Raw genomic sequence first — 12,516 nt, forward strand, 5'->3', positions numbered from 1 at the left:
AATTACACCTTTTTCCTTACCTGTTAAATAACCCACCACTAACTACTTTTTACAGTTTTCTGGACTGTATATATTTGGGATTACTGATCAGTTACTTGAAAGTAACAATGCGAAGGAGTTTCTTACCTTCCATCATGATAGGTCAAGAGTTTTAGGTAACTTGTCTTCATGGTATTGGCTTCTGAATATCTTCATTTCTTGTGTTTGATTGGTGTTAGAGATTTACTGCTCAGGCGTGGATATAGGAATTGATCGTACCTCATTTTCCAAGCACATTAAAAAAAAAAATCTATGACTGAATCCACTCAGACCAGAGGGTTTATTTTAAAAAGTAAATAGGTTACTTTTTAAAGAACCTACTCTTTCCCTTTCTGATAGCCCTGCCTGAGGATGGGGTTGCAGACTTATTTTCAGGGACCACATTTTTCTGTCTGTGCTTTCCTATTTAAACATTACCCACAGAATTGAGTGGTTTTAAGCATTTACAAATCTGCTACATATAAAGGATGGTTGGGAGGAGTTACTATTTTCTAAGCTCATTCTTATAGAGGTAATTATTGTCTGTATAGGGAAAAATTGGTAGACATTTGAAATAAGTTGGTATACTTTTAAAACAACAACAACAACAAAAATCCTGCTAAATAAAAACTATCCCTGATGGGATTTTTGTTTCACGTTTTGTAGGACCTTTAACTTGAAGGAAGTCCTAAATTCTATCGGTGTTCAGACTTGTGTCGAGGTAAACAAGACCCTGATGGAGAGAGGTTTACCTGCTCTAGATGCTGAGGTTCAAGCTAATCTTGTAGGTCAATTCTCAAGCATCGAAGAGGAGGACAATCCTATCTGGTCCTTGATTGGTGAGTCTTCATGTTTTTATTGGTTTCTGCTTCAATTCCAATTTGCTTAACCATGCTGGTTTTGGCTAATGTTAAGTGTCAGTCAAATTTTAGTCTTAAACAGATTACCTGCTTCTTTTGGTGAGTGAATAAATATTGAAAATATGAAGAAAGCATTAATATTTTCAAAGGTTTGGGACTCATTGCTGCTTCTGTGTGTATATGTAGCAGAGTGGGAGGATGTTTCAGAGCCTTCTACCTTACTACCCAGCCGATAGGTTTCTATGAAGAAAATAACATCATGCTGCCAGTAATGTTAAATTCCTAGATCAATAGAGCAATCCAAACCAGCTGGCAGTATGTTCACAGAAAGTAGACACGGGCTCTGCTGGAAGCAAACCTGTGTGAGCTGAGGCCCCTATGTTGGTCAGGCTTAGAGAGACAAAGAGTTAAAAAGACCCTGCAACTGAGAGGCATAGTGGGTAGACTTTTTTTTGTACCTGATTGCTAGGAAAATGAATATCTTAAGGTCAAGTTGTATTGGTGAGTTGGGGAGAATGTATCAGTTCGGACTTTTTCTATTACTTGTGACAGAGAACCTAAGCTTCTAAAGTGGCTTAAGCAAAAAGGGAATGTATTTGCTCATATAACAGAAAACAGCAAGGTGGGATTGGCTGCTGGTACAGCTTAATCAGAGCTTAAACTATGTCCTGGGTGCTGGTTTCCCCACTTTGGTCCCTCAGCACTGCCTTCCTCTGGGCTGGCTGTCTCCATGGAGAGTCTCTTCCCAACACAGCAAGATGACTTCAGCTCCAGCCTACATCTTTCTGTGTTTAAGTCAAGCCAAAAAAAAAAAAAAAAGGAGTCAGTTTCCCTCCCCTCTTAGCTCAGACGGTGACCCCAGAATTGAGTCTCATTGACTCCAGACGGTGGTCATGTCCCATTGTTGACTCATTCATGGTGGCCAGAGGGGAAGAAACTTAAACTTGAGACGTGTTCAATTCCTGGTGAGTCAGCTTTACCTGTGACACCTGGTCTGAAACTAGGGAAGAGATTGTTTTCCCCCAAACAAGATCAAGGTGCTGTGGCCTTAAGAAGGGAAGAGGGTGATGTGGGACACAAAGCAAGTGTCTACTGCAGAGGGTGAGGAATGGACCAGACAGAGGAAAGAGTGTGGCATTCGAATATACTAACATTCCAGGACTAATCTGCAAGTTTTCAAAGTACAGCACTGACTTCCCTAAGAATACAAGTACTTGCTATTATTTAGTTGAGGCTCTTAAATAGTTTCTCTCATTCTTATCCCTGGGGACACGGGATGCTGGAGATCTAGGCCACCCAGGCCACTTAATAGCTCTAGGCTTCAACCCCACCCCCAAGAAAAGAGCCGTCTGGTGTGTAGCATGTGGGCTGCTGAGGGGTGACGGGTGAAAACAGTAACACACACAGCATACCCGCAGCTGCCTGTGGCTGAGCCCTTCCCTGCGTAACCTTCACTGCTGACATGCATCTCATGGCCCGTAGTCTCCAGCTGAACGCCAACAACAGGGAGACGGTGTTCCCCGGAGAAAGAGGGGCAGGCCGTCTGCAGTCTGCCACGTACCAAGAGACCCCCCACTAGTGCACAGGCCTCACGAGGACGGGGTGCATATTTGCTCACTGCTATTTCCCCATACCATGCTGGGCCCAGAGACGACCTTTAATAAATATCTGTGGAATGGGTGAATGCATGGAGACTTAGAGCAGTTAAGTAACTCTCACCTGAGGTCGCATAACTAGCAGGTTGCAGAGTATGGCTTCTTCCTGAGCCTCTCTGACTCATATTCTTTTTTGTTTTGTTTTTTTTTAAACAGAAGAAATTTATTTTCTTACAGTTCTAGAGGCTGGAAGTCTGGGGTCAAGGTGCCAGCATGGTTGGGCTCTGGTGAGAGCTCTCTTCTTGGCTGGCAGATGGTTGCTTTCTTGTTGTGTCCTCACATAGCAGAGAAAGAGAAAGAGGAAGAGGAAGAGGAAGAGGAAGAAGTGTAAGAGAGAAAAAGAGAGAGAGAGGCTGGGGTGGGGCGGGGAGAGTGACTCATATTCTTAACTGCTCTAATGGGCACTACAGTCAAAGCTGGAGCCCTGCTGCTCATTGGCAGTGTGGCCAGAGCATTGGGTGTCCTCCATGCCCTTGCTTTAGATCAGGGAAGTACTTGCAATGTCAAGGGAGAGGGAAGCTGGGGTCCAGGAGATGCCCCACCCCGAGGTGGCCTCTTAAAATCCAGTCAAGCAACTTTTTTCCACCCAGCTCTCCCCAGTCCAAGTTCCCTGTTCTTTTGCAAACTGGAAGTATTTTGTAACCTCATTCAAAGTATTGTTGCCTAGCAACATGAATGACTCACTTGAGCGTCCCTCCCTGAGCTCTGGAAGCCAAGGGCACGTCTTTGGCAGGGGCTCCATTTGGCTGCTCCTAAATGGACAGACGCTTCTGTCACCTTAGTCTTGGCCTAAAAACTGTGACTCATCCACAGAGGAGATAGAACCACTTGTCAGCATAATAACAGTTTTGAAAAAGTTTCATTCTTTAAACAGCCTTGTGAAAAGTGTTTGGACCGTATCTGTGATGAAAATAGACCCAGCTTCTGAGAGTCGACCAGCCAGCCTAACGGGGAATTTAGCAGACAGTTTCCTCTTAATTCTCTGCCTGCAGAGGAGCTGGAATACATTAAGCACTTAGAGGGATCCCTGGGACAGAAGAAGGGCTCCAATTTACCCCTGCCTTTCCTCCCCTGTAGTTCATGGTACCCACAGTCTGCCTTCTTTTGTTCTTAGTTGATGTGCTATTTGTCTACAATGGAATTACAACTCCCACTGTGTTCTTAGCCATTAAAAAAGGTAAATAGAGAGGGAGTTTGCCTTCAAACCATTTTTTTTTCAAATATATACCAAAACCATGTAAAAATGATTTATGGATTACCTGCTGTGTAAATTATTTGCATGCTAATAGCCACCTACATTTTTAAAAAGTAATTTTCAATTATACAAGTGATAACATCCATGAATAATTTCCTCTTGTTGACAAATTATGGATAAGGCCCAAGTCATCTTTGACTGCCTTCTCCAGCCCCCATTCCTCTCTGGCTCCCATTGCTTTCAGTTTGGGGTTTATCTTTATGGACCTTTTTCATTCCAATCTCACTTTAATTCAAGCGGCATTTATGACGTGCCTGCCACATGCCAGACCAGGGATATTATAAGACAAAAAGTAGCCCTGACCCTTAGAAAGCCCACTGTCTAAGAAGGGAGAGATAAATTCTCAAGTAACAGTAATATGGGGTGATAGTGTAACAGCTGCTAGGAAAAGCCACAGAAAGGAGGTGACTTTAGCATCAGCACTGAAGTATGCTCTCGACTTGTGCAGAGATGACGTGAGGTGGAAAGGCATTCTAGTAAGAGGAAACAATTTGGGCTAAGATATGGACATGGGACACTGGGGACTTTGAGTTCTAGGTCAGGTCTGGCTGAAATGTGTGATTTTTGGGAGAAGTGTTTAGAGATAAGTTTCAGCAATATAGTTATCTGTATTCGATGGAGTGTATTTTCCTTAGTAAACTTCCTTATTTGTGAGTTTTCTGTTTCCAAAGCCAGAGAACATCCTTGGAGCAGCATGGGCTGGGGCATGTCAGGCTTGTCCAGTACCATTTGTCCAATACCACTGCAGCTTCACTTATTTATGCATTTGCGTGCTTTTATGAAGTCGTCTCAAATGCAGATACACTGAGGCACTGAAGCAGGAAGAATGGAGAAGGTGGCAGTGCCAGTGGGGTGGCCCTTCCTTAGTGACTCCAGATTGTTGCCCACATGGGGGGTGATCATATAATTTATTTTCCACCCCAGGACACTTTTGGGAGTGCTCTTTTTAATTATGCCAGGACAGCAGGTGTCAACTTTAACTGTCCTGTGAAAACTTGGATGCGTGCTCACCCTTGCCATGTGGCAGTTTGGGCCCCCAAGTTTGCCAGATCTGTAGATTTTTCAAGAAGAACCAAAACTTTGATTTTCTATGTGAAATCCCCTCGTTTTAAATGACTTCTATTTTTAAAAAACACTACGTGGACCAAACTGGCAGTGCCAGTTTACAAACTCAGCTTTAGGATACATAACTAAAATTATGGACGTTGAGTTTTTGTAAAAGATTCCCCACCCCACCCTGAAAATGCTATGCATGTTTTGTTAGCTAGCTATTACTGCAAAACAAATCACCCCAAAACTCCATCTGTCATTGCTTACAAGTCTGTGGGGCAACTGGGTAGTTCTTTTGATCTTGCTGGACGCACGCGTGCCTTTGTGGTCACCTGTGGCTTCGGTGGGTAGCTCTGCTGATCTTGCCTGGGCTCTCTCAGGTGCTTGGGAGTTGGTTGGCTACAGGTTGGTCTAGGATGGCCTAAGATGGAACAACTGGGCTTCCCTCAACATGGTCCCTCATCAGGCCCAGGCTTGTTTACATGGTGGTGGTAGGCAGAGAGAGTGGGTTCAAACAATGCCTCTTGAGCATGGAACTCACATACCAGCACGTCTGCCACATTCTGCATTGGCCAAAGCAAGTCGTAAGGCCATCCCTGCTCCAAGGCATGGGGAAACAGACTCCAGTCTTTGATGGGAAGAGCTGCAAGGCTGCTTTGGAAAGGGCACGAATATAGGGAGAGGTCAAGAACTGAGAATGTTGCCGCAATCCACATACCACAATTACTGTTCTCATTTTTCAAAATCACGTGCTTTAATAATGGGACAGATAAAGATGCCTTCTTTTTCCCCAGAAAAACGAATCCAGCTATACATGAAAAGCCTACTTTGTCTGCCAAACCCTCCAAAATGCATGCCTGCCGTGCCAGGAGGCCTCACTGTCGTTCAGCAGGAGCTAGAGGTGCTAGGCTCGCAATATGCAAGCATTGTGAATCTCAACAAACAAGTGTATGGACCATTTTATGCAAATATACTTCGAAAGCTGCTCTTTAGTGAGGAAGCCACGGGGAAGGCGGAAGCTTCATCATCTACTAACTAAAGAGGAACTGACATTGGATAAGAGATTGGAAGCCCAGCACTTAGGTACCCAGTCTGTTTCCATCAATGGCATTTCAGATGCGGCACGTTCTCAGTCCTGTCTGTGGCACAGCGTTAGCCCGAATCTGTATAATTCAGTAATATTAGCATTGCAAAGACACGCACGTTGTAATGACCCTGTTTGTGCACTATCTACAAGTCCAAAAGAGATGTTTTTAATGAACAGCAAGCAATTTGTAATTAATTATATTACCTATATAATACTTGTAAATGTTTTCTTAAGCATATATATCTGGCTTATTCATTCAACCTGTAAGGAGTTGTATTTCACATCAAATCTAATGATTTTTTTAACTTTGGTACAGCTTCTTAAAGGGTTGAAAGTTGTGAACATAACCAAGGGGATTGATGTTCTGAATAAATGATATGAAGTAAGGGATAATCGTATTTTAAATGTACAATTAAATTTCATTAATGTGTAATAGAAGCTTATGTAGTATAAGTCCTCAAATTCTACAAATATACCAAATCACACTTTGTGATACCAATTGTCAGTATTTGTTTAGAATTTCAATGTATTAAATACATTTTAAAGCTACATACAAATTTTAGATAAAACCTCCCTTGTTCATTTAGTGAAAATAGAAACAAACCCCTTCTAAAATTTTATTCTAGAGGGTGGATTCTTCTCACTTATCCTGCTCTCTGAGGGAAACAGTTTTTGCACACATCTCTTCGTGAATGTCCCTGCATTTCTCAGGCCACTGATAAGGTTTATATAAGATTTTAATATTTTTACATAAGGCAGGAGTGGTTTGAATTGTTTTACTTGTAAGAAAAAAAATTGATAAAACAAGATCCCCATTCTCAGTGAAATTCATGTCTGAAAAAGAAACAGTTGAACTCTGGAATTTTTAACCATATAATGTGCTAGCAAACGCCTTCTGCGCTGTTTAAATTCTTACCTGCTGTGACCAAGATGCTCTTCTAAGTATCATCATCATTTGCCACTCTTATGCATTTAATTAAACTTTGCCAAGCTGGCACTGGTTGTCAGGATTCTAGAGAAATCTGCATACTGTCCTGGAATTACATACTTCTTCCGAAATGTTAAGTGAAGCACTACCTTTTGGACGGACTCAGCCTGGAAAGTGCTTTATTTGCATGAAATGCATTTTGATTGTTTGGTTTTCTGAGGACTCATTGAACCTTAGTAATTTGATGGGGAAGAGTGGGTAGGAAGTAAAAAATAATGCTCCTTTCTTCCTCTCTTCCTCACCACGACCTTCACCATTATGGTGCTACCTAATTATTTGATAAAGTTCTAGGAAATGATTGTGTGAGTAAATTATCTCCGGTCTTTACATTTTGGAGGGATCTGCCAGAATTGGAGGAAATTTTGAAAGTCAGGTTTTTTTTCTCATGTGACCAACACATAAATCAGCCATCCTGTCCATTTGAGCAGCTGTGTATAAATGGAATTTTACTGAAGAGCACATCATTGGTCTCACCCATTGTTTCCCTCTTCCTGTATTTCCATTCTGCCTGTTTCCTATGCTTAGAAACCAAAAGGTGCTGTAGATTTTTGTTTTCATTTTCTCTTACGTTGAAGTAGTTTTCAACTGTGTTCACTTTGGGGCCTGGACAGCAGGGAGGGTGTGACATAGAAATGTAATGTGTAGCATAACTTTTTGTTGCTTTCTGAGGTGAACTGTATATTTAACCAGAAGACCAGGTGATACACTTTTTTATTATCAGATTGGAATCCATCTGGTATTCTTATATACTTGATTATACTGAGTTGCCAGCAGGAAAACAATGTGCAAACATTTTTTTAAAATGCATTTAAAATGAAGGGCATTCTGCCTTTTTTTTTTTTTTTTTAAGTGACAAAGTAAATCTCAATGTCTGAAGTCTGGATTTAGGCAACTACATTTATTAGGATTTTAAAATCCTATCCCTTAGCGTGTTGTTTACTTGGTTTTTACTGAAATGTTTACTTCTACTTTTGAGAATTTTCTTAACATGGTCTTGTTTTGTAATGTCAATTTTATTAAACACCATACACACATTTTCATTCTTCTTCTGCTAAAACATATATTGTGTGCGCTAGTCAAATTTTAAAGCATTAAAAATTATTTCAAGATAGCTGGTGTCTCTTTGTTTTCTAAACCACCTTTGGGTAACTCAGGGCTGGAATACTGCACAGTCTTTATTGCAGTTGTTTTAGAAGGATTCTTCTGCTGATCATCAGAGCCTCACAGACATCAGGTCATGTTCATTCGTTCATTCAGTCAACAGATAGCTATTGAGCATCTACGGTGTGCCAAGAAGTATCCTAGATCTTTGATACACAGATGACTAGACAGACACTGTCCTAAAGAAGTTTGTAACCTAATAAGAAGGATAAACTTGTGAACAATTGCAATAAAGTGTAATTCGGGCAATAAAACACATACACGTGGTGTTAGAGGAAATACTGCCAGACTGTGTTTCGTGGAGGTCACCCTTGAGCTAAAGCATGAAGGGTAGGCAGGAACTTGCCAAGAAAGGGAAAGGCACAAGAGGCCAAGTGCACAGTGGGTCCGACGGTGTGGAGAAATGGTAAGCCAAGGGTCCAGCCTATAGAAGAGGGGAAGTGATGAGAGGGGAAACAAGCAAGGTAAAAGGCTTCTGGGATGTCATGCTCAAAAGGGAGGGTTTTGTCCTGAAAGAGATAACCATTGAATCTTTTGAAACAGGAGAAGGTTACAAGCAATTTATGTTTTGGAAGGATTGCCCTGGCAAAGAACACTTGCTGTTGGTGCTAGAATATTCTGTGTTGTGTGCGTATGTGTATACGCATGAACACATGAACACATGGCACAAGAGTCCATGTAGAAATGGACTCTAGCTAACAGAAGCAGAAAGAGAGTTTATTGGAGAGGTTTAAGTACCTCATGGAATCTGTTTTACCTGGGGAATTAAGCTTGGAAGATGGGAAGAACCAAGGCAATGCAAGCATAGGACCTCAGCCAAGCTGGATTCAGAGATTGGTTTCTCAATTGTCCTTGCTGCTTTGCCTCATTTGCTCAAGATTTAAAGTCTCAGATATCAACATTCAGTTGGAAGAATCTCTATCAAGGGCCCAGGCTCTAATTTGCAGGGGATGGAACAAGACAGTAGCTGCCCCTTAGACTCCTGTGTTCCCACCAAGGTCACCCAACTAGGGATTTCTTCCAAAAAGGAAGGATCAGAAAGAGAAAAACAAATCCACTACCATGTGCACTCATGAGGTCTTTAAAACTTGAATGGGAGAAATGTGTGAAGACGTCCCCCAATCCAGTATCGCCTCTAAGAATGACACGAAAAGATGATTCCAGGAAGGGCATAGTCATTGAAGTCAACCTTTATTGGTGTGTGTAGATGAACTGCTGAGCAAAGCCTCAGAATAACCTTATTTCTCAAATTGTAGTTCAAAGTTTAGGGAAGGTTGGTGTGTGTGTCGCGGACCCTACTCCATTCAGCCACTTAGAGACCCAACTTCCATCCATCTTGTAACTCAATAGTCCCTGAAACCTTCAGCGTCTCCTTAATCACTCAGAAGATAAGGGAAAGAAAAGGATCACCCACTTCTACTCATGGTACATTGGGCAGAACTAACTAGATCGTTAGTTGATGACTAGATGGCTAGATGGTCATCTGGCCCCATCTAACTGCAAAGGAGTCAGGAAGATGTGCCCAGGAGAAAAGGCGGGTGTGGGTGTTGGGTATTGGTAAGCATTAGCAACAGTCTCCACCTCAGATCCCTCCAGTTTCCTTGAATAAGCTCTATGAATCATCTTTTTATGAAAATAAGTTTATTTTTTTAATGAACAACAGAACTTACTGGGTCCTTGCGTTAATGAAGTGCTGGGCATTGCCTAGTAGACCATGCAGGAATTACCTGATTCCGCCCCCCGCCCCCCACTTTGGCCATGCCACACGGCATGCAGGATCTTAGTTCCCCAACTGGGGATCGAATCCAAGACCCCTGCGTTGGAAGCGCAACGTCCTAACCACTGGACCACCAGGGAAGTCCCATGAAAATAAGTTTAAGGTCATGTGTCTGCTCTGATCTTTTAGTATTAGCTCCCAGAGCACTGTGTTGAGAGGATTTTGAAGCTAAATCCAGGACAAGCAGTAAAGAATTCTGTGGCTGATTGGCTAAGTATGCCATGGGCGTGGGGAGTGCCATCTTTTGTGCAACATATTTTTTTCACTCGAATCCTTCTTAAAACTAAAATTCAGCCTGTTCTTCCTCTGATGATGTTAGGTACCAACATTTTCCACTCATTATTCAGTAAAAGTAGCATGGGACTGAGAGTCACAGGACCTGAGTTTGAATTCACTTCTGCTTCTTAGCTATATGACCTCAAGCCAATCTTTTAGTCTCCCTGAACATCCATTTCCTAGCCTACCTGACTGCCTCGCAGAGCTATTGTGAGAATCAAATGAGATAATGTATTTGAAATTGTCTACAAACTCTAAAGCATAATGTGGACAGAATACATTACAATAGCTCAATTATTTGTCCTAAATCTCTTTCACACTTCAAGAGGTTTTAGTATTCTGAGAAGTGATGATTGAGTACTTAAGTACATAAGACCAAAAATTGTCAAATCATATCACAACCGTGGTTCATTAAGCCCAATATTGTCATTGGCAGAGAAACTCAAGGGTACATAGAAGGCTGCAGTTATTGTCCTTGCTGTCAACTTCAAAGGACAGTGACACACCCAACATGCTCTAATTTCATTTAGTAAATCAGGTATGGCTTTATCCTCCATGATTTAATCTAACCTTTTAGAACGTACATTTGTACTAGCAACTTGTACCCTCTTGTTCTCTGTTTTTCAAGTGAAGCTTTATCTTTTCATGTCTAAGCTTGGTATGTTAGCCTTGTTCAGCTTTCAAGGGAAAGGGACCTAGGGATTTATCGCAAGGCTTTATGAAGAAGAAAGGAAACCTAGTAATCTGTCCCAGCAGCTGCACTTGCCGGCATGGTAGGGAACCTGAATATAATTTTTTTCTTTCAGAATGTAGTAAAATAATTACTTACCATATTATGGCCTAAGCACTTTATATAAATGATCTCATATAACTGCACAACCCGCTACAAGGCAGGCTCTATCATTTTTAAAAAATTTTTTTAATTTTTTGGCTGTGTTGGGTCTTCATTGCTGCGCGTGAGCTTTCTCTAGTTGACGCGAGTGGGGACTACTCTTCATTGCGGTGCGTGGGCTTCTCATTGCGGTGGCTTCTCTTGTTGCAGAGCACGGGCTCTAGGTGCACGGGTTTCAGTAGTTGTGGCTCACAGGCTCTGGAGCGCAGGCTCAGTAGTTGTGGCGTACGGGCTTAGGTGCTCCGTGGCACGTGGGATCTTCCTGGACCAGGGATCGAACCGGTGTCTCTTGCACTGGCAGGCAGATTCTTAACCACTGCGCCACCAGCGAAGTCCCTGTAAATTCACTTTAAATTAGGGATACCAATCCTTTCTCTTCTGCCAACTTGTATTTCTTTCTTTCTTTTTTTTTTTTTTTGCGGTACGCGGGCCTCTCAATGTTGTGGCCTCTCCCGTTGCGGAGCACCGGCTCCGGACACGCAGGCCCAGCGGCCATGGCTCACGGGCCCAGCCGCTCCGCGGCATGTGGGATCCTCCCAAACCGGGGCACGAACCCGCGTCTCCTAGAATCGGCAGGCGGGTGCTCAACCACTGCGCCACCAGGGAAGCCCCAACTTGTATTTCTTGAAAACCATTCATGGTGATTTTTAACCATCTGTTCAGAAAATTTTAAATTTTCCGTGGAATCATAAACCTATGGCTAGAATTATATTATCCAATCTATGAATATTTTCCTTTATGATTTCTGACTATATTGCTATCCTTGAAGGTGGCCACAGCTCAGTGTTATTTTACTCACTTTATATTTTCTTCTAAGGTTTTGTTAACATTTAAATATTTAATCCGTATAGTATTTACTTAGATGTATTTTTTTTCTAAATGGCTAATCAGCAGCTCCAACATCAATTTTTGGATAAGCCATCTTTCCCCTGCTCTTTTAAAATGTCATCTTTTCATACTAAATTTCTGCTGGAATTTACTCCTGGATCTTCTGTCTAGCCCTTTTAGAATATAACACTATCTTAATTACTGTCCTGTTATGCTTTTCTCTCTAGGTAAGTTAACTCCTCCTCACTTCGTGGTCATTTTAATGATTGTATAATAGGCCATCACACGCATGTACCTTAATTTTTTAACCAATCCCCTCCTACTAGGCATTTGGTAAATTTCCTATTTTTTCCATACTATACAATGTGTAGTTTGGGCTTAAATTAAATGAATTCGATGCCTCGGTGGCTCAAGTTGTGCAAATTATCCATTTACCGTTTTCTTTGAATTATTTTTAAAATGAAAATACGCATTGTTGGTCTTGATTGTGGGATAACTGCCAAAAATCTGTCCGCTGGGGTTTAAGATTACCCAGGCGAGACTTCCGAGCGACACCAGGGAGCGCAGTTTCCAAGCTCCGCCTCAGCCACATCCGGGTTCAACCGCAGGTTCTGACCGAGAGCAGGCGGAACCTTTCTTCCGCGACTCCAATTAAGTTGCGCGGCGGGG

General features: G+C 42.1%; 1 protein-coding gene across 1 annotated transcript in view; it reads left to right on the top strand.

The window, feature by feature from the left end:
• Positions 1 to 7,983, top strand: part of TCP11L2 (t-complex 11 like 2) — a 41,434-nt gene extending 33,451 nt beyond the window's left edge. The window contains exons 9-10 of the mRNA XM_082850914.1: positions 685 to 857; positions 5,633 to 7,983. Coding sequence (XP_082707040.1) covers positions 685 to 857; positions 5,633 to 5,877 — 418 coding nt within the window. The 3' untranslated portion in view covers positions 5,878 to 7,983. The remainder of the gene's footprint in view (positions 1 to 684; positions 858 to 5,632) is intronic.
• The last annotated feature ends 4,533 nt before the right edge of the window (positions 7,984 to 12,516 follow it).

Source organism: Leucopleurus acutus (genome assembly GCF_964270905.1).
Source record: "Leucopleurus acutus genome assembly, chromosome: 11".
Classification (NCBI taxonomy): Eukaryota; Metazoa; Chordata; class Mammalia; order Artiodactyla; family Delphinidae; genus Leucopleurus; species Leucopleurus acutus.